General features: G+C 32.7%; 1 protein-coding gene across 4 annotated transcripts in view; it reads right to left on the bottom strand.

The window, feature by feature from the left end:
- The window catches only part of cher (filamin-A), a 127746-nt gene that overhangs the window by 45415 nt on the left and 61965 nt on the right, over nucleotides 1-20366 (bottom strand). For 2 of the 4 annotated variants that reach the window (XM_065516224.1, XM_065516220.1), the window contains exons 3-8: nucleotides 11441-11585; nucleotides 8136-8471; nucleotides 4689-4780; nucleotides 3333-4625; nucleotides 2882-3268; nucleotides 2083-2649 (exon numbers count right to left, since the gene is read on the bottom strand). In XM_065516224.1, the coding sequence (XP_065372296.1) occupies nucleotides 2083-2649; nucleotides 2882-3268; nucleotides 3333-4625; nucleotides 4689-4780; nucleotides 8136-8471; nucleotides 11441-11585 (2820 nt within the window). Of the gene's footprint in view, nucleotides 1-26; nucleotides 93-2082; nucleotides 2650-2881; nucleotides 3269-3332; nucleotides 4626-4688; nucleotides 4781-8135; nucleotides 8472-11440; nucleotides 11586-20366 lie in introns of all 4 variants that reach the window. The other 2 variants (XM_065516221.1, XM_065516223.1) reach the window with 2 other exon arrangements.

Here is a 20366-nt window from a genome sequence, read left to right as displayed (position 1 = left end):
CAACGGGATATCACACAGCTACTCACCAAACCAACTACAAGAATAGTAGCGTAATGTTCGAGATGTGTAGGTGTCAAGAAGAGTGGCTACAGCTTGAAGAGCAATGAGAAAAATATATTTAACTTAATTGTTTCAATGAAATTGTGATCATACTATGAAAATGAATGACTACTTTATAAATGGAATCTATTAAATTACATCGCAAAGTAAAACAAAGATCCCTCTCCATCACCACGACAAAGATCATGCGAAGCAATACAACAAACACTAATAGTCTTCTCATTAACAATCAATATCTGGAAATCGTGAATGATGTCTCGGAAATATTTTAACTTAATCCGATGGTTCGAGACATTACTAATATAATAAATGCTGGAAACCAATCGTTAGGCCGACTGAATTCTGTGTGAAGATCTTCACGCATCTTTGCCAATACAAAATATTCACCCCTATCGCGAATCAGCATTTCACATGAAATATGTTCCCTTTTCCCATTTCTCGTTCATCAACTTTGTTCACGTGAAAAAATTCCCCATGTTTTGAAATTTTTAGATGAAATTTTGTAAACAATAAACAGCTGTTACGAACAAAATCAACTATTGTGAATGAAAAATTTAGGGGAATATCATGATAGCAATTTTCCCTTCGAGGGAAATGGATATTTCATGGGAACATAACTTTTACATGTTTTTCACGATAGGGGTGATTAAATTCATATGTCAGATCTAAACTTTTATATCAAATTCAAATACATGGATTGGGCACACGCTGAGAAAGCTTGATGCAGACATCACTAAAACTGAAATAGAGTGGATTCCGCAAGGGTCGTCCACGTCACAAATAGCGACGATAGAAGCTGCCACTCAAGGCATAAGTTGGCACCAACTGAAAGCGCTGGCATCAGATATATGAAAAAGGAAATAATTTGTAATGGCACCATGATCCTTATATGATCTAGCCAAAATTGTTTATGAAGATTCACCAAAGATAAACGTTTTTAATCAATTGCTAGTCCAATAAGAACTTACAGTGTATCGATCCTAGACACTATTACAAAACGAATATTAACGACTCTATATCAAATTACTCGATGTTACTTTCAATAAATAATCGTTAAGAATGCAACCTTCTAAAAATTAACTTGAGAAATCGAGATTTTAAAATGGTACTTAACTGAAACCAAAGAAGTACATTTTCAGATTAAAAGTACCAATTTATTCTGATGCTTTCTTCGCACTTCATTTTAACTCGTCATGTTTTGAACTACAACGATCCAAAATAAAATTTGGAAGAAAATTTGTGATGGGTGGATCTTTAAAAATAAATCAAAGTTGATACTAACTATCAAATTTTAAATTGGACTAACGTTCGGTCGGGATATTTATTCAACTTCATCAAATGGACTGAGCCCAATTAAAGTCAAAAAGTACAATAGTACTGAAGACTCCATTACTGATAAATTTCGATGTGTTGCTGGTAGAAGTGAAGTGATAAATAATGATTCTCTCCCCATTTAAATGGTGTTCATTTGAATTGGATATTGATGTCAAGAAAGTATTAATTTCTAAGGATAAAATAATCTAAAGACAACACAAAACGTAGTTATTTAAACTAGTTCAACTCCTATTTATAAAATTTTCGAAATAACCCAGTTTTTTGTCTAAAAAAATCTACTTCCTTACCTATTAGAATGTATTGTAAGGAAGTAGATTTCTTTACATTAAATAAAAAATGTCTGTAGATAAGTGTTATGTTGATGATCAAATGATCAAATGATGAGTAAATATATAAAATAAACATGCATGATTAACGCTCTTAAAAGTACAGGTTAAAGGTTAAACGAAAAAAAAAACTCTCCAGCTTAAAGAGCTTTATTACAAAAAGCTAGCTTTCTTAATTTTTGAGTTAAAGCAGCTTTTGAAAACTTAAATATGTAAATGGCCACATGCTGGATTTTTAAAGCTTTTTCTTTTTAAGCAACAATTTATTTATTTTTTAATGGAATCGGCTTGCAGCATCACAGCAACAGCAAAAAACAAAAACATTAGTTTTCTTTATTTTTGGGATGCCTTCATAGCCTACCATGTGGCTGTATGCCGATACCACTAACACGTGTATTGCTGAGATTCGGCAAAGGGTAAATAATCGGTGGGAATGGTGATCCATTAATATGACGTTCATTAAATGTTATATTTACAGTGTAGTCTCCGGCTTCGGTGGGTAAATAGGCCACATTGCAGGTGCCATCGCCATTGTCGCGACAATTGATGGCCGCTTCACAGGGACCCTCCACGGTCACACCCAAAGCACCTTGGCCCGCACCCCTTGTGTCGATCATAAATTCGGCCGGCTGGCCGACAAGACCCTTTTCCAGACCGGGACCAAAGGCTCTTACTTTATTCGAATCACTGCCACTTAGACACTGTAAACAGAAGGGCCTGGGCGTTATGGGTGTGCCACCGAAACATATGCTCAGCAAATATTCACCCAATTGGGTGGGTGTAAAGTTGACGAGGAAACCTTCGGCTGTGGGTATTACATGGGCCTTAACGCGACTACCCGAGGGTGAGGTTATTGTTACGGCCAGATCAGCTTTCGGCAGACCATGAGTAATGATACGAAACTGCTGGAGACTATTTAATGGTGCAGCTTGTTGATAAATGAGTTTGTAACGAAAGTTTTTGAACTTAGATGATGACCTTTTGTATAGTATTTGAGGTGTTTTTTTTTTCTTTTTCATTTTTTTTTTTAATTTAAGAACATTATTTTCCGTTTGGTAGGAAAATAATGCTATTGTGTATGATGATTTTTATTTATAATTTATAATGTATATGTGGATTTTGAAATGATGGAAATGTAATTGAAATGGGAAAATACTTACTTGGTTCTAGGCCATCAACTTTGATCTTGGTGACATCAATGGTTTGCTCTACCATTACTTTTTGACCCAAAGGCACGGGCTGACCGCCATAAGTCATGGTGGTGGTGTAGGCTCCCTTGGTGGGTGGTACCACCTCCACTGAATAAGTTTGATCTTCATTATCAATAATGCGGCAGGGTATTTCTACTTTGGTTTCTTCATGGACAATCTTGACCTTTAATTCAGCCTCACCGGCATCGCGGCAGTCAACATTGAAGTGAGTGGGAGAATTGGGATGGACTCCAGGTTGGAACCAAGGACCGAAAGCTTGCACCTTTGAGGCATTGACAGGCAAAGCGACATAGACACGATGGGGAGAATTGGGTGTAGCAACGCCACCGAAGTTAACTTTAAAATCAGAAAAAAATTACAAATTAAATTATCGTTATAAAATTATAATAGATTTCCTTACCTTCCACTGTGTGAGGACTGCCAGAAACAGGAGTGTATGTACATTTCTTGGTGCCATCTGGTTGATTTTGAATCTCCACTGGCAATCTCTTGCCTAAAACATCTTCCACTACAATATCCAGGGGAGCTGGACCACCCTTAGAGTCATCAACGGTAAAGCTTGTGGGTTCATTAATGGTTACACCATTCTTTTCCAAACCAGGACCGAAAGCCTTAACCAATTCGGGATTGTAGTCGGTTTTGGGCAAAATTTGTGTAATGAAGGGAGATTTGGGTATATCCTCATTATCGCACAAAATGTGTACGGCGTATTCACCGGGAGCAGTAGGATGATATTTAACCAAAGCCGAACCATCACCATTGTCGTGACATTCGATTTCAGCCTGAGAGGGACCGGCAACAGTGAAGCCAAGAGCACCAGTTTCGCCATTAGTTTCAACCACAAAGGCGGCAGGATAGCCAACAACGCCACCCACCAAACCGGGACCGAAAGCTACAATATTGGATTCCATCTTGGGACCCACTTTCACCTCAAACGGTGACTTGTTGACTTCTTGGCCAGCAAAAGTGACAACGGCTACATAGCGACCCTCTTTGTTGGGGAAATAATGGCACTCGTATGTGTGGGCATCTATTTTTGTCATAGCTACTTGTTCATTCATGCCACCAGGACCGACCAGTCTCACCTCAGGCATGCCCTCGCCTGCACCTTCGGTGTAAATCTTGAAGTCAGCATCATCACCGATTCTCACACCAGTAGGTTGCAAACCTCTGCCAGAAGCTCTAACACGACGGGCATCGGACAGGGGAGCCACTTTGACGGGGAAGGGACTGTTGGGTATGGGTGTGCCAGCATAGAATACATTCACAGAGTGTAGACCTTGTATGGCAGATACATATTCACATCTCCAAACATCATTCTCCAATTGCCTAACTTTAGCGGCCACAGAAGTCTTGTGATTAGCGGGATCAATAATAATGACTTCGGGTACACCACGACCAGCACCTTCCGTTAAGATATCAAAGAACGTGGGTTTGCTAATGACAACACCCAAAGGCTGTACACCAGGACCAGTAACCTTAACCTTGGAGGCATCACCAGCATGGCCCTCTACCTTAACGGGGAAGGGACTCTTGGGTATATCACGTCCAGAGAATCTAACCATGACTTTGTGTTCACCTTCCATTTTGGGTATGTAGGAAATGGAGTAAGTGAGATTCTTGTCGTTGTTAAAACGAACATCGGCCTTTTCGACGAGACCATCGGGTGTAATGATTTCAACCTCAACGTCACCTTTTAAATAAAAAAATTATTAATATTGAGGGGGAATAAGTTTATTTTATAAAAAGAAGTTACCTTTGCCGGCTGAGAAAGTTTCGACAGTGAAATTGGCTGGGGCTCCTACTACGGGGCCAACGGGTTCAATACCGGGACCATAAGCACGTACTCTGTGAACACACACACAAAACATAAGAGTTTTATTAAACAATTAATTTAAATTTAGAGTTTTTTTTCAACATAAAGCTTTTCAAAATAATATTAATAAGTATTAATGTAAAAATGCAGGGTGTTTGTTAATTAGTTATAAAGCCTCTTGTTTATAAATTTTTTTAGGTTATTAAGAATTTTCTTTAAAAAACGTTTTTAAGAAAATGTTACATATAAGGAAATTTAGGAGCTGCAAGAGTTATATTAATGTAAAAGATCTCACAACATGTTTTTATACCAGGCTATATGTATGTATGTATATCTCCTTGCTATAACATGTAAAAAAAGTCTAAAAAGTGAGGTTTCATATATAGGAATATAATAGATTCAATTCAAAAAATGCTTTCAAAAATGTAATTCTTATTCTAACATTCTAAAAATAAGTTTTTCATTCCCTACATAATTTTCTAGATACTTAGGCGAGTCAAATTAACGATGCCCAGTGGTACAGAAAAAAGAGGAAATAAATATGTAACTTCCAAAAAGAACTGTTGTCGTGTTTAAGTTTTGAATTCTGATCGCACGGGCAAACCAGGGGTCCCCAGGAGATATTCGCATTTGAAATTTAAATTTTCAAAATTTTTACCCCCCTACTCCAGTGTTTTGATAACAGCGGGTCCAAATATTTCCCGATTGTCTCCATTTTTCTTTTATTAGACTATTTATATGTCAAACAAAAAAAGAATTGTATAAAAATCTTGAATGACTCCAAATTTATATGCATTTAAATTTAAAATTTCGATTTTTCGCTAGTTTTTATGAAAAAATACTTTTTTTCTTTTTAAGTTATCTAAAAAATTTCTAAGCAGATGTATTAGGAATTTATATTTTTTGAAAAGCTAACTTTACATTAAATATTTTAAATGAAAAGTAATTTGAAAATGTTTGATACCGAGGGGACTAGATCCATCCAAAAAACGACTATTTGTTATATAAAATTCAACTTTAGGGCAAAAATTCTCAAATCGCATAGTCGATATCAAAATATAGTAACCCATTGTAGATGGCCAAATATGTTCTTAATTATTTTGTAAAGGGTTCTGATAACCCCGACTCTGGTATGGATTTTATATCCAAAAAAATAAAAAAATTCCATTTTTGGGAGTTTTAAACACTTTTTTGGGACATTTATCGGTGCATAAATGTCTGAGAAAGGAGCAATAAACATTAAGACTATCTTTGTTTTTTATTACATTTTTCACGTTATGAAGCTTTTAAATAACGGACCTACTATTTGCTTAAAGATCTTTAATAGATACATTTGGATAATTCATCGATATTTTACTAAAGAACCGTTCCTTTACTAAAGAACCGTTCTTTTACTAATGAACCGTTCTTTTACTAAAGAATCGTTTTTTCACTAAAGGCCGTTCTGCGACTAAAGAATCATTCTGCAACTAAAGAACCGTTCTTTTAGTTCTTTCATTAAGTTATTTTACTAAAGAACAGTTCATTCACTAAAGAACATCATTCACTTAAGAACCGTTACTTGATTGCAAAGGGATAATTTTTCTTAATTTGAATTCTTGATATCTTGGAGAAAAATGGTTTGGTTGCAAATAGAGTGTCCAAAAAAACGGTTTACTATTTAACCGAAAAAGGGTGTTTTTGAAAAACCCGGTTTTGATTATTGTCTTTTAAAAATCCGGTTAACCGGTTTATATTAAATTTTTGTTTAATATGAAAAAGGTCTCCTTAAATTTATTTTTATTTGTGGACGCTTATTGGAAATTTGTTAAGAATTGTCTACTAAATTTTCCGAAATTTATAATTTTTTGAATTCTTAAGGCTAAAAGTTTTTCATTAGTATGTTTGAATGAGCTTTAGAAAATATATTTCATTAAAACCGGTTAACCGTCTTAATCCGGTTTGTCAAAAAATCGAAACCGGTGAAATTTACAAAGATGAAAAAATCGGTTTTCGGTTTTGGTTTTGGATACTCTAGTTGCAAATCATATAAAGACATCTGAGGTTTGAAAATGAGTCATTAATTAAGAATTGTATTTCCAAATTTTTTAAAGTTACAACATCTTTTTCATATTCGAGCTGCCCTGTTCCAGCAGGGTGATACGAGGTATTTGGAAGCATTAATTTTCTCTAAATTCATTTATAAATCGGTCAATATAAGATACATATTTTCCCTTTATAACATCAGTCCGTCCCACAGTGATTTCTAAGACATTCTTCAATTATTAACATATTTTATTTAGTTTTAAACTAAAAATACTCATCATTTAATTTTCTCAAAAACACGCAGCAAAAAGAAAGGTTGAAAGGTTTAATTCCCAAATTATAATTAAGCTCAGCTTGAAAACTTAATTCAAATTGCTTAAGCCATTCACAAAAATAAAAACTCTCAAGTTTTGCTAATATTTTTAGAACAGCAACAAAAACAAGGTTAGAAAAAAAGCATAAAAATTTCGGTTTTAAAAAAGTTTCAAATCATCATCAGGTAAAAAAATAGTAAGAAAAAAAGAAAACAAAAAAGCATTAACAATATTTGGCAACAAAACTAGGGAAAAAATGTAGTAAAAAACTAAGAAGCCGCGCAGAGCAGCAGCAAGAGCAATAGCAATAATAACAACAGCATTAAGCATTCCCAGACTTACCGCGGCGGAGGAATGCTGAGTTTTTAACGTATTTTCAGGTTTATTTAAGGTTTTTGGTTTTGTTGTTGTTTGGTTTTTGTATAAATTTTGTTGGTTTGTGAGAGATTTTACACAAATTTATAGAGTTGAGAAAAAGTATTAAGAGTTGAGGGAAGAATATTTTAAAGAAACAACAATTTTGTTGGTTTTTCGTTTTTTTGTTCCAAAATTTAATCCAAATAGTTATCGTGGTTTTTTAAATACAGAAAAAAAGAATATAATAATGACAAGAATTGAGGAAGTTTGGTAGTTTTTTTTTATATAATTTGTAGGTATAGATGCCAGGTAAATTATCCAAAAAGAGAGCGTTAAGAAAAAAACAACAATGTAGTACAAGTATTATATAAATATTATTCAAAAAAAAGGTTCACAAGTATGTTTTAAAGAATAATAATGCATAGAAGATAGAAACAGTTTTGGTTTAAGAAAGAGAAAGAAGAGAAGAGAGAAATAGAAAAAATATATATATAAATCAAATAAAAAATAACGATTAGAAATAAAAGGTAACAGTTAAATGTTTCAATGTTTTAAATAAAATGGGATTTCTGTTTCAAACTCAAAATTTTACATTTACATATCTCTAAAATGTTTCACTTCACTATACATTATAAATACACTCAACTCATTATAAATGACATACAAAAGTTAAACTTTTTGAAACACTTACCTGTTGGGATTAGTTTTTGGTCTGAGAGGAGCTCCTTGCTTCAATTTGGCATTGGGATATTGTGACAAATATGTCATCATAGATTGCTCATCTACATTGGGATTGACCAATTCTTCGGGCTTGATCAATTGTCTGACATTCAACCAATCGTCAGCAAGACCCATGGCTTCGGAAGCATTTTGTACGGCATCCTTGGGATCCCACATATCCCAGTCGGGACATAAGCCTGGGGCACAGGCATCAACCAAGGCACCCACTGCCTTACCGGTGGTCCAGTCGTTGGTAAAGTTGTTAATGGGCAAATCGGGTATTTTACCATGGATCCAGTTGAGCAATCTGCAATAAATACATTAAATATTGATAAATATAAATTTACAGTAATTCTCCTCTATTTATATTTTTTATTAATTAAAATCTTTGATTAGATTGAAATACATTAATTTATTATATAATAATCTGTTTATTTAGTTAAATTAATTTGCATCGATTTTTTTACCCCATTCCCATACAAATACTGCTCTGAATTTGAGCTAAATTGAAAGTAGATATGGCATTATAATGTTACCGTTCTTTTGGAGATCCGCAGAAATACGTCAGATTCGAAATTGCGGACTTATGAATGTAGGAAACCTATTTATGACCTATAGTATGCTAATTAAGATCGTACAAATTCTTCGATCATTGACTGGCAGTGAGCAACTTCTTCTTTATGATCCAAAAGTAAGTGGATACTGTTTAATTCTTATTATTAAGTCGGCTATACTTATCTTATCTCAATTAACGCATTCATTTAACTACTTGCGTGAGGCAATCTGATTCGGTCTGAATTGTTGCCATTCAACAGATATAAGATACTAGGCCCAGATGATATCACTCTGGAATTTTCCTCTGAAAAATTACTTAACGAATTTCGTTTAGAGTTTCGAATAAAATTTCTGAAGATGAAGCAATTCAATTGTATCTTTGAATACTTTACGGTACTGTTTGTTTCTCCTCTCTCTCCTCATCCAAGCAAACTGATGACAACTTTGTCTGGAATCCAGAACAGAATCCAGACTCTGGATGGTAGCACTCTGGTATTTTCAAAATGTTTAGTATCCTTGTGTAATTCTAACGCTCGTCTGCTGAGGGTAAAATGAGAAAAATTTTTCATACAGAAAGGGATATGATCCTATATCTGACATGAGATCTAGTTCAGATGCTAATCTGGAGCGGTTGAGATCTCCTCTCCCACATGGAGACGTTGTTTGACTAAGTTCCTATTTTATTTCTTCATCAAACGTATTTTGTTTGGATAGCACTAAGAATGGTGGATGGTCGGGCCATGTTGCTGCAGCAAATAGACTCATTTACTTTTTTTAATTGTATAATCATCGGGATTAGGATACTATTCAGAGAGAGGTTAAAAGAGAGTCCCGTATTTCGGGAAAATAAAGTACACTGATGACTCAGAGACTAATACGGGCATCAAATTATGAAATTTTGTTACGATCTTGGTCTTTCAGTTAATAAAACATCTTCATCACATTCTAGATGGAGTTCTAAACGAAATACGTCAATCACCAATACCTTCGTAGTTATGAAGACAGTAAATTTGTATGTGGTAAACGCGAAATGCATTGAATTTCCGGTACCAGTGAATAAAATAGTGTACGAAGCGGGACTGTTCAGTATGATATCGTTTCACCAAGGAATATCAACATTCCTTTGGTTAAAATATCGAATGTGATCATGGAAAAGGTGTTCAGAAAGACAGCACACAGATGGGCAACAAACAACAGGATATCAAGTTAGGCTGGCCACTAAATCTAAATCCAAGACAGCGTCATTTGAGGGAAATGGGATGACGCTTTTAGTAGATTCTTATTTCTACTGAGCTCTAATCTCACTAATTAAAGAGACAAGATCCCGAATACCAATGTATTGTCTCAATGCTATCAGGAGGATACTCCTGACACTCATCCCTACATTTCCATTAGTACCACAACGAAAATTGGATATGATAGTGTCGAGAATAGTAAGAGCTTCGTTCAATGATTTATCATTTCAAATGAAAATCTAAATCAAAGACAACTAGTTAACTTATCGATTCGGTAAACTACTTCATGTTTAAACAAGTTCGAAGATTCTGAGAGATCAAGGAATATTGGAAGCAATGAGTTTCTTTATAAAAAACGTCCTCGTGGATATGTCTGCCAAAAAGATCATGACGGCAGTTTTTATTTTTGTTTTCAGTTTGAATTATACTGAAAACATACATAAAACTGATCATTCATCTACACAAAACTCCTGCGAGATCAAGAAACCGAAATAATAGAAAGATTCTCTGCGTGCATTAGTGTCAAATTGGTACTGGATATTCAAACTTTTGTTACCAGTATATTAAAACTACGTTGTCTCTCTTTTAAGTAATCCAGCGATATTTTGAAGAAATTCGATTGAACTTTTGGTAGGCATTATCACTGGGCACTGTACAAGTATCCGAGTAGCAGTTACTGGAGCTGAGTTTGGGAGAAATTAGTACAAAAGGGTTTTTAGATCTACACAGAACCAAAAAGTTTAATACAAGTTAATTTTGTTCAATTGCGGTCACCAGAGAAAGTTACCATCCACCTGGTTCCTTGTCCGTGACTTTTTGATTGAATAATATGTTTTTGAATAAAAAATCATTTTTCCACAGTCTCGTTTGAGCTCCCAAAATGTTTTAACGAGATCATCAAAACAGTTATTTGTTTGTGAGCAAACGCGGTAGCCATCTTGCGGAAAGCTTTCTCATACTCAAGTGATCATGCAAAATTGAAACCATCTCTCGTACTTTCAATCTCTGATCGTGAATTTTTTAATTGTTTCGTGTGTAGAGACCTCAACTGGGCGTCCAGAACATTCGGCATCTTCTGTGCTTGTACGGGCACAACGAAATTCAGTAAACCACTTTTTTACCATTGAAACTGTGGTGCAGAATTCTCATAGTATTTATCAAGCTTAGCCTTAGTGTGAGTGATGGTTTTTTTCCACAAAAAAAAGCTTAAAGAGCACACGAAAATCTCTTATTCCCATTACCTTCTCAAGTTACGTGGTAGTCTGCTATAAATGGTTGTCAAACACTTGTTCAAATTCTGACAGGAGTCAACTGACAGATGCGTGTTAACAGGAGGAGTGTTGCCCCTTCAGTTAAGTGATGGGAAATTCAAACCCAACCTCTTATCTTTATTCTTCAGATTATTAAATTTTAACCCCTTTTTTAAGCAGATTTGTATTATGCAACTCTAACTATTTAACTAACGTTTATTTAGGTTAAACCTTACCTTTGTTTGGGTGTTGCTCCAGTGCCATTCAATTGATTTTCATCTTCACCATCCCACATGGGCATAGAAATGGAATAGTGCAAAATAAGGGTCCATATTAAACCGAGAATTAGTTTTAATTTACAATCAACAATATCGGAAGAATCTACAAAAACAAAGAAGAAAACAAAATTAAAATCAGCAATAAAAACATACAAATAAATTAAAATTTTTTTTAAAATAAAGAAAATAATATCGAAATGATGTTTTTAGAAAGGAGTTTCAGATAATTTTGTAACATAATATTTCATAAGTCATTGAGGTCACCCATTTTCCTCCAATTTATTTGACCTTGAGTTTTAATCCTTAGTTTTAATGCTATAATTTTAATCTAATTCTTAAATTATTATTTAAATTAGATCTTATTGTAAACAATATGAAGAATTCCTAAGAAGAAAAGACCAAAAAACAAAGACTTTATTCTAAATCTGCCAATTTGTGATCATTATAATTCACACTTTTTATTTTTTTCTATTTAAGTTCTTTTGTTATTTATTCAATAAATGTGTTTGCAATAATGTTTAACTTTCATTGAGAGCACAAATGTTTGGCTGCCAATTAATATAAATCAGATGTGTTGAAATAAAAAGAAAGAGCAGAAATAAGTTCAACAAACTATTTGTGTATTTGAGTAAATGTACAACATTATATCAAAATAATTTGCATAAATCTCATATCAAAATACCAAAACAGAAGAAGAAATATTTACATAACAAAAGCTTAAGGTTTTGCACAAAATAATCGAAATTCACACATCTCTCGTTAAAACAAAATCAAATCAAATCACAACATAAACAAACAACCGTTAATATTTAAATTTCAAGTTTAAGGTTATGTTAAAGCATTTCAAATTTAAACTGCTTTTGTTTACACAAATATGGTTTTAAATAAAATGCAACTGCCATAATTATGAGATATATTTCATTAAGTTTTGAAAATTGCTTTATTTTTTTAGCCCTGAACTTGACCAATACCAAAAATAGCCAGCCATATTTATGATGTGGTAGCTAAAACGTTTTTATTTTTTTTAGCTTTTTCTTTGAATTTATTAAGTATTTTTTTATTTTTTTTATATCTAACTTGTTTATTTAAGCAAAAAAATAAAAAAACTAGTTTATTTTTTAATATTGTTGGCTTTAACATGTTGTCAAAATAATTTTTAAAGTGTTTAACTGTCTATCATTTATGGTCGGTTGTTTGTTAGTGGCGGTATTGCCTCCATCATGCCATCCATGTCTAGATTCATGTATGTCAAATTTTTTTTATTTTTTTTATATACAAATGTGTTGTAGTTGAATTATTTGCATTTTGTTTGAGTCATTTGATTAGAAGTTTTGATAAGTTGTTTAAAAATTATTTATCGGGTCATAAATCTATAAAATATGACTTTTTTAATGAGAATTTCTAAAGAAAATAATACAAACAAATATTAATGTATAGAGTTCAACCGAAACCGGTTTTTTCAAACCGAAACCGAACCTAATATTCGGGCAAAAAATCTGTACTCGGCATAATCCGAAATAAACCGAATCTTTTAATGTACTTGTTCCCATGAAATATCCATTTCCCTTGAAGGGAAAATTGCTATCGTGAATTTCCCATGAACTTTTCATTCACAATAATTAATTTTGTTGCTGTTTATTGTTTACAAAATTCCATCTAAAAATTTAAAAACAAAATTTAAATTTTTTCACGTGAACAAAGTTAATGAACAAAAAAAGGAAAAATATTTCATGTGAAATATTGATTCGCGATAGGGGTGAATAATTCAATTTGAGCTTAATTCACTAAAATCCTAATTCGGAATAAAAAAATGTCAGTCATCTATTCCCAACATCTAATTATTTAACTCCCTTCAAAGGCTTTTATATAAATATTGGGTGTATTTAAAAACGCGGGATTTACAATACATGGCGTAGTTTTTGAATGGAGTTTATGTTTTTAATAACTTATATGTCATTTTGTAGGATATATATCTGTCATTTATTTTCACTTAGTTATTGAACTTTATAGTGTAAACAACAACGTGTTCTTTGGCTTCAGAAATTTTGAATTTTGTACCAACAAAGCGTCAAATGCGGGAAGTTTCCCTTTACTTCTTTAAATTGAAAAAAGTAAGACTGAAGCAAATCGATTGTTCACCAAAGCTTATGGCGGGTGATGGTTTGTTCGGTTCAGAAGTTGTAATTTTGACTGGGAATACAAAGATCGGCCAGGCCAGCCAAAAAAGATTGAAGACCAAGAACTGCAGGCATTACTACATGAAGATTGTTGTCAAACTCAACAAGATCTTGCAATATCATTGGGAGCTACTCAAGCAGCAATTTCAAAACGTTTGCGAGCAGCAGGATTTATTCAAAAGCTGGGAAATTAGGTACCAAACGAATTGAAGCCGAGACCTTGAAAGAATATTTCATGTCCGAAATGATGCTTGAACGCTATACAAGAAAATCATGCGAGAGGTTCAGAAGTTGTAATTTTGACTGGGAATACAAAGATCGGCCAGGCCAGCCAAAAAAGATTGAAGACCAAGAACTGCCGGCATTACTCCATGAAGATTGTTGTCAAACTCAATAAAGGCTTGCAAAATCATTGGGACCTACTCAAACAGCAATTTTAAAACGTTTGCGAGCAGCAGGATTCATTAAAAAGGTGAGAAATATTGAAGCCGAGAGACTTAGAATGACGTTTTTGAATGTCTGAAATGAGGCTTGAACGCTATAAAAGAAAATAATTTTTGCATCGAATCAATATATGGATCCATTACAATAACCAGAAGCGTAATCGTATGTGAAGCCCAGCTAAGGTAAAACTCTGTATTAGGTGGGACCAAAAGGGTCCTTTCTAATATGAGCTGAAATGAAACCGTAATATTCAATCATAACCACGATCGGCCACAAGTTAACAAATTAACTGTTAAACATTATTTAGAATGAAGTGGTTGGGAAGTTTACCCGCTTTATAGTGCAGAGTTTGCCCCGTCCGACTACTATTTGTTTCGGTTGATGAAGAACGGTCTCTCTGGTATACACTTCACTTTGAAACATAGTATCCGAAATTGGCTTGGTTCCTTCTTGGCCTCAAAATAAAATTTTTAGTTTATTTTGTCTTTTGTGTATAAGAATATGAAATAAAATGGGTTATGTTTTAATGAACGGGTTCCCACTGAAGCAAATACTTGTGAGAACCCCAGAAATGCTTAAATATATTTTTGATTGCCTTTCTAACAGCCCTACCTAAACAAGAGCGGAAGGCGGAGCGTTTTTTCCGCTTAGCTTTAACGCTGAAATGCCATACCTAAACAAGAACAATAAAAAAGGATATAATAAAATAAATATAACAACGCGGTTTATTTTTTGTTTTGTTTTTGAATTTTGAAATATCAAAATATTAATGTTTAAAAAATGAGATGAGCAGCTAACTTCACTATTAAATCGGATTTTCCAAACGCTTTCCTATGATTTTGAAGACATAATTTTAGTTCATTCAAATACCATTTTAGCTAAAAGTGAAATGAAAATATTTAGCCTTCAATTGCAGCTTTATCTATAAAAACTAATTAATCACTAAATTAAATAATAATAATGTCAATTAAACTAATAAAACTAACTCTTTAAAAAACAAACAAAAAAAATATGGTCATGCAACAAATTTTTAAAATGTTTGCTAAAGTTTTACTAAGATAACAAACATTAACAAATAAAACTTTCTATATAAATAAAAATTCAAATGAAAACCAAGATACAAATAGAAGTAATTAAAAAAATAAAGACAAAAGCCATGAAAAACAAAGAGGATGATTGTTGCAAAGAAAAGAAATAAATGATTTAAAAACCACCATATTAACAAATATTAATTACTGGTACTTGTTAGAAATTGACAGTTGATTAAACACCAGCTAAATGGGTGTTAAAAGCCATTTGTTTAACAGCTCTAGATGCTCGGTTGAACTAACTCTCATTGATATATGTATCTCTCTAAATCAAAATAGTCAAGCAAAAAAAAATAAAAATCAAAACTTTTTAATTAAAATAGTTTCAACTGAGCTCAGCGCACAAAATGAAATTTGATCAGCCATTTGTTTAAATTGTTTAGAAACTAAACTTGAAAAATATACAAATGTAGGCCTAGAAATAATCCGGTTTGTTTATCTTGTATCTCCTCCTCTGGCATATTTGCTGTAGTAGATTACTCTCTCAGACAATTTGTCACATGGAAATTCGAGACATTCGCATTTGACTGAATGCCACAATACGGTTTTAGTTGTAAAAAAAATGTATTTGTTTACATGTCAATTGCAATTTTTTGTCTCTATATGGCTGTTCAGTTTTATAATTCAATCAAAATGGAAAATGATGATCAAGTTTGTAGATGTTTTTTGTGTTTTAGACATGTTAATAAATAACAAAAAAAAAACTAACTGATTTCAGTGTCTTAGATGAGGAAAATAAGGTCAACCAAATTGATCAATGAAATCTATTTCAATGGCTAACCTGACATTTTTTGCTTCTGTAAATAATGACTTATTATAGTCATTACAAGTAATCAGTTATATTAGTGATATCAAAGTAATGACTTACACAGTGCAACACGAAAAAAATAACCATATACGGACACCACTAACTGATAAAAGAGCCAAAAAAAAAGACACGTGTCTTGTGATGGCGACCATTTGAAATTTCATTTTTATTAACATATTTATTTGGGTGTAAGAAAATTTACTGTATTTAAAATATTTATAGTTTTTTTTTAAAAAATTCCTGAACATGCTTTGATTTTGTTTTCCTAAATTACATCAAAATTTGAAAAAATATTTTCATTCGAAAATTAGTTATCATATTGAATAGTCGCAAACAAAATTTTTTTTTATTTGAAATTTTGTCCAAGCAGTTTAAGATTCTTTAAGATTTCTGGGAAGTGTTATTCGAAAGGAACGGGATATAAAGGAATAATTGGTAAGGATAGTCTTAATTTCTTTTATAGAATATTTTGGTTGTCATTTTCAAATATTTTAGGAAGTTGTGAATTTCATTATCATCGATCATTGGTGGTCATTTTAGCCCAAAAATTTTGTTGAGGGCGAAAACTCGGAAAATAAATTTAATTACAAGAGAATTCAGTGTCCTGGAGCAAACATCAAACCAAATTTCGTAATAAAGGAGGAAAATAATATTTTATATCCTAAGGACAAATTACATTATTAAGTACCTGATATCACAAATTTTCAAGATAAGGAATGAGAGGACCAATCCTCTATTCCAATAATCATTGGGGTGACCAGGTTTACTTGTGAATTTTAATTTTATTGATGCATTAGTTAATGTCATCATCTTAATTGATTTAGTAACTGACATATTGATAAAACAACTACAATTTTTCTTAATAATTCTTATAACCACTTTCAAATTTTAAAATTATCACCATTAATCATCCTGAAATCATCAAATTTTTACCAGTTTTTCTAAAATTTTAATTTTCTAAATTCTAAATTTAATCTTTATATTGTTTTTTTTTTTTTTGGTTTAATTTTTTTTTTTTTAATTAATTTTCATTATGAGTTTCATTTTAAATTGTAAACGTTAAATTTATATGGTCACCTAAAAATACACAACATACAGATTAAATAAACACTCATACATACATACACCCTACACTTAAAAATAAACTTTATACATAACACTACTGTTTTTGGATAATATTACTTAAATCTACAATTCAAATCGTCATAATCAAGTCATCTGGCGCCGGCTGACATCGATGGACAAAGAACTGTAAGTTGAGTTTTCTATATTTTATATTATCCAACTTTACACATTTAAATATTAAATAAACAAAATATGAATATTATGTATAACTTATTGAGTTATAATTTCATTAATTATTCCTAAATATTTTGTTATATGACACCCTACATTCAACTTAAACCCTACTTTCGTAAAATATCCTAATTACTTTAACAATTTGAATCTTTAAAAGTTACATTATTAACTTAATAATTTCGGGTGACCCATTTCATTTTATATTAAAAAATTTCAATTCATTAACCTGTTATTAAATTTAATTTAATTGTTTAAAATATAATAAATATGTTTGGTTTGTTGTAATGTTTTAAATATGAACTCTTGAATTTGTTTTTTATTTATTACGAAAAGTGAAGAAACGGATATGGGGTAGATAGGAAGTCTTTATTTTGATTTTTATTGGGCTGACAACTAATATCAATTTTAAGTCAGCATGGCGGGTGGGCAAGGACATGTGTAGCAACTGACACCTTCAGCTACACATCAGTCATCATCAAATATTTATTTTCTTTTCATCTGTTTTATTGATCTATATGTTTTTATTGATATTTATTGGCTACCTAAAGTTTAAAATTTCATGTAACTGATTCAAAATTTATTTACACTAACTGGGAACTTAACCAACCCTCCCCACCGACGAGCACGGCCGATATAGTAGGTAGCCCTGTTCCCCAAATGGTAGACCACATGTAAAAGAATCGTTACAGAGATTTTTGGCGCCCAACGTGGGGCCTCAGTAGTCGTCATTTTTTTTGTTTGTGCAATTTTCACCTAGATACTGAGGGCCTTTGAATCTTCTGTGGGTAGTAATTCATATGGATATTTTCTTTCTGTTTTTCCTTTACTTCTCTAGTTTTTGCAACATAATTTGTTAAGTTTGGACAAAATTGTTCATTGTTTCTTCTTATGATGATCAGTTCCTCAAATAACTTATATGGTGCTAGTTTTATCAGGGTTTGGGTTCGAGCTTGAGATGTTGAATTAGTTTATATTGGCTCAATTGTCGTTCGAACCGATCTCTTTCTTTAATTTTCTTTCTTCTCCTCTTTTAAATATTATTTTTCTATTTTTTCTGTTTGACTATTTCTGCTGTTTGGACTTAAAATATATTGGTTATGATCGATTATTTTCCCGCAGCACATAGTTGACATCTCTTGTATATTTCTTTTACTTAGTATGGTTTGGATATTATGCTTTTTGGCATCTGTCAAATACATCCAACATATAAGGTATTCTATATCTATTGCCTTTTCAATATTTGTTGATGATTGGTAAAATAATTACTTTCTTTATTTTATTAGTTTACATTTTTTATTTTTGTTATCAGTTTTTATTTTAAATTATCTATTGATTTCATTTATTTTTGTTTGAAAAAAAAAAAAATACCCCTATCCAAATTAATACTTCACTGAGTAGTAATGATTTTCGTAATAATTTTTATAATCAGATATTTTGAGCAATTGATATTTTGTTAATTTACAACCACGTAATTAAGATTTCTTGAAAATTATTTCGCTATTGATTAGTTTTTTTTAAGCTTAGTTTTCCTTTCTGTTTTTTTTTTTTGAGATAAGAGAGAGAATATAATCTAATTCTCCTGTTTTGACATTAGACGAAGTCATAGTTGTTGTCGTTTGTTATATTGCTTTTAACAATGCCGTTAGTTCGTAGTGTCGGGGATATTCCTTCTCAAATCGAGCATGACGAAGGTAATGCTACAGTTCCATTAGAAATAGGTGCTGGAGGTGATTCTGGGGTTCCTAGAAATCCAGTAAATAGACCAAGGACTCGTCAACAAACGCGTATGGAGGCTATGGAGCAAGGTAGTAGAGATGATAGTAGAGTACGTCATATTGTGGACGAATCTTTAAGAGGTTTTAGGGATGAGGTTATTAATATGATAGCAGACGGATTTCGGGATTTGTCAATCACAAATCAAGTACCGGTTATACAAGACAGACCTCCTGTACATAGGGAACATAACACCAATCGGAGAGAAGGAGATAATGGAAGCCTTAGTTCACGAAATGGACGATTTGAACGAGGAAATAGGGATTCACATTTTATTAATAATGACATTGACCGAAATTCGGAAAGAGTGCTCAATATAATTCGTAATTGGCGAATTCGTTTCACAGGGGATACTTCAGAAGTTACCGTCGATGAATTTATATATCGAATTAATACCCTTACGGATGCAAACTTGCGCGGTGATTATAATCTTTTGTGTGAACATGTCCACATTATTTTTGAAGGAAAAGCTTTAAAATGGTTTTGGCGTTTCCATCGAAACCATGGTGAAATAGTTTGGGACGAATTGTGCGAGGCTCTTAAGCGGCAGTACAAGGATTACAACACCGACTTTGACATCAAGGACGATATTTTACGAAGAAAGCAACGAAACAACGAGAATTTTGATGAATACTATGACGCAGTTATGGTATTGTGTGATATGCTACGTGTTCCTTTAACGGACTACGAATTATGTGAGACCTTACAAAGAAATTTGAGACCTGAAGTGAGGCATGAGCTGTTGCATCTCGAAATCACTCGTGTTGCTCAACTTAGACGTGCTGTTCGAAGACATGAAAAGTTTGTAAAGGACATGTCTAATTTAAATAAACGATCGTATCAGAAGGGACATGTAACTGAAGTTTGTGACAAAGATGATATTGGTAATAGGGATAAAGAGGACAAGTTGGTTAACGAACATACCGAGATTTGTGTTGTGTTACGAAATGGACAATGCTGGAATTGTGATAAGGTTGGTCACAGTTTCATTGACTGTCTGGAACCCAGAACTGTTTTCTGCTACGGTTGTGGAGCGAAGAATACATATAAGCCTAAATGTCCAAATTGTATCCAGAAACAGGGAAACGTATTGAAGGATGTCCGTACGAAGAAGAACGGGCATCCCAAACAAAATTAGGACATGTTAGTCCCATTTTACCTGCTGTAACCGACCAAATTATGTCTTCGAATTTACCTGCTTTGACAAATTTATCGGAAATGACAAATAAAACTGAGGTGACAAAAATTCACCCACTACAACGACCTTACCATGTACGCCTGGAGGAGTATAACCG

This window comes from Calliphora vicina, chromosome 1 (assembly GCF_958450345.1).
Source record: "Calliphora vicina chromosome 1, idCalVici1.1, whole genome shotgun sequence".
NCBI lineage: Eukaryota > Metazoa > Arthropoda > Insecta > Diptera > Calliphoridae > Calliphora > Calliphora vicina.
The sequence above is the reverse complement of the archived record's forward strand: the minus strand, read 5'-3'. Positions and strand labels throughout refer to the sequence as shown.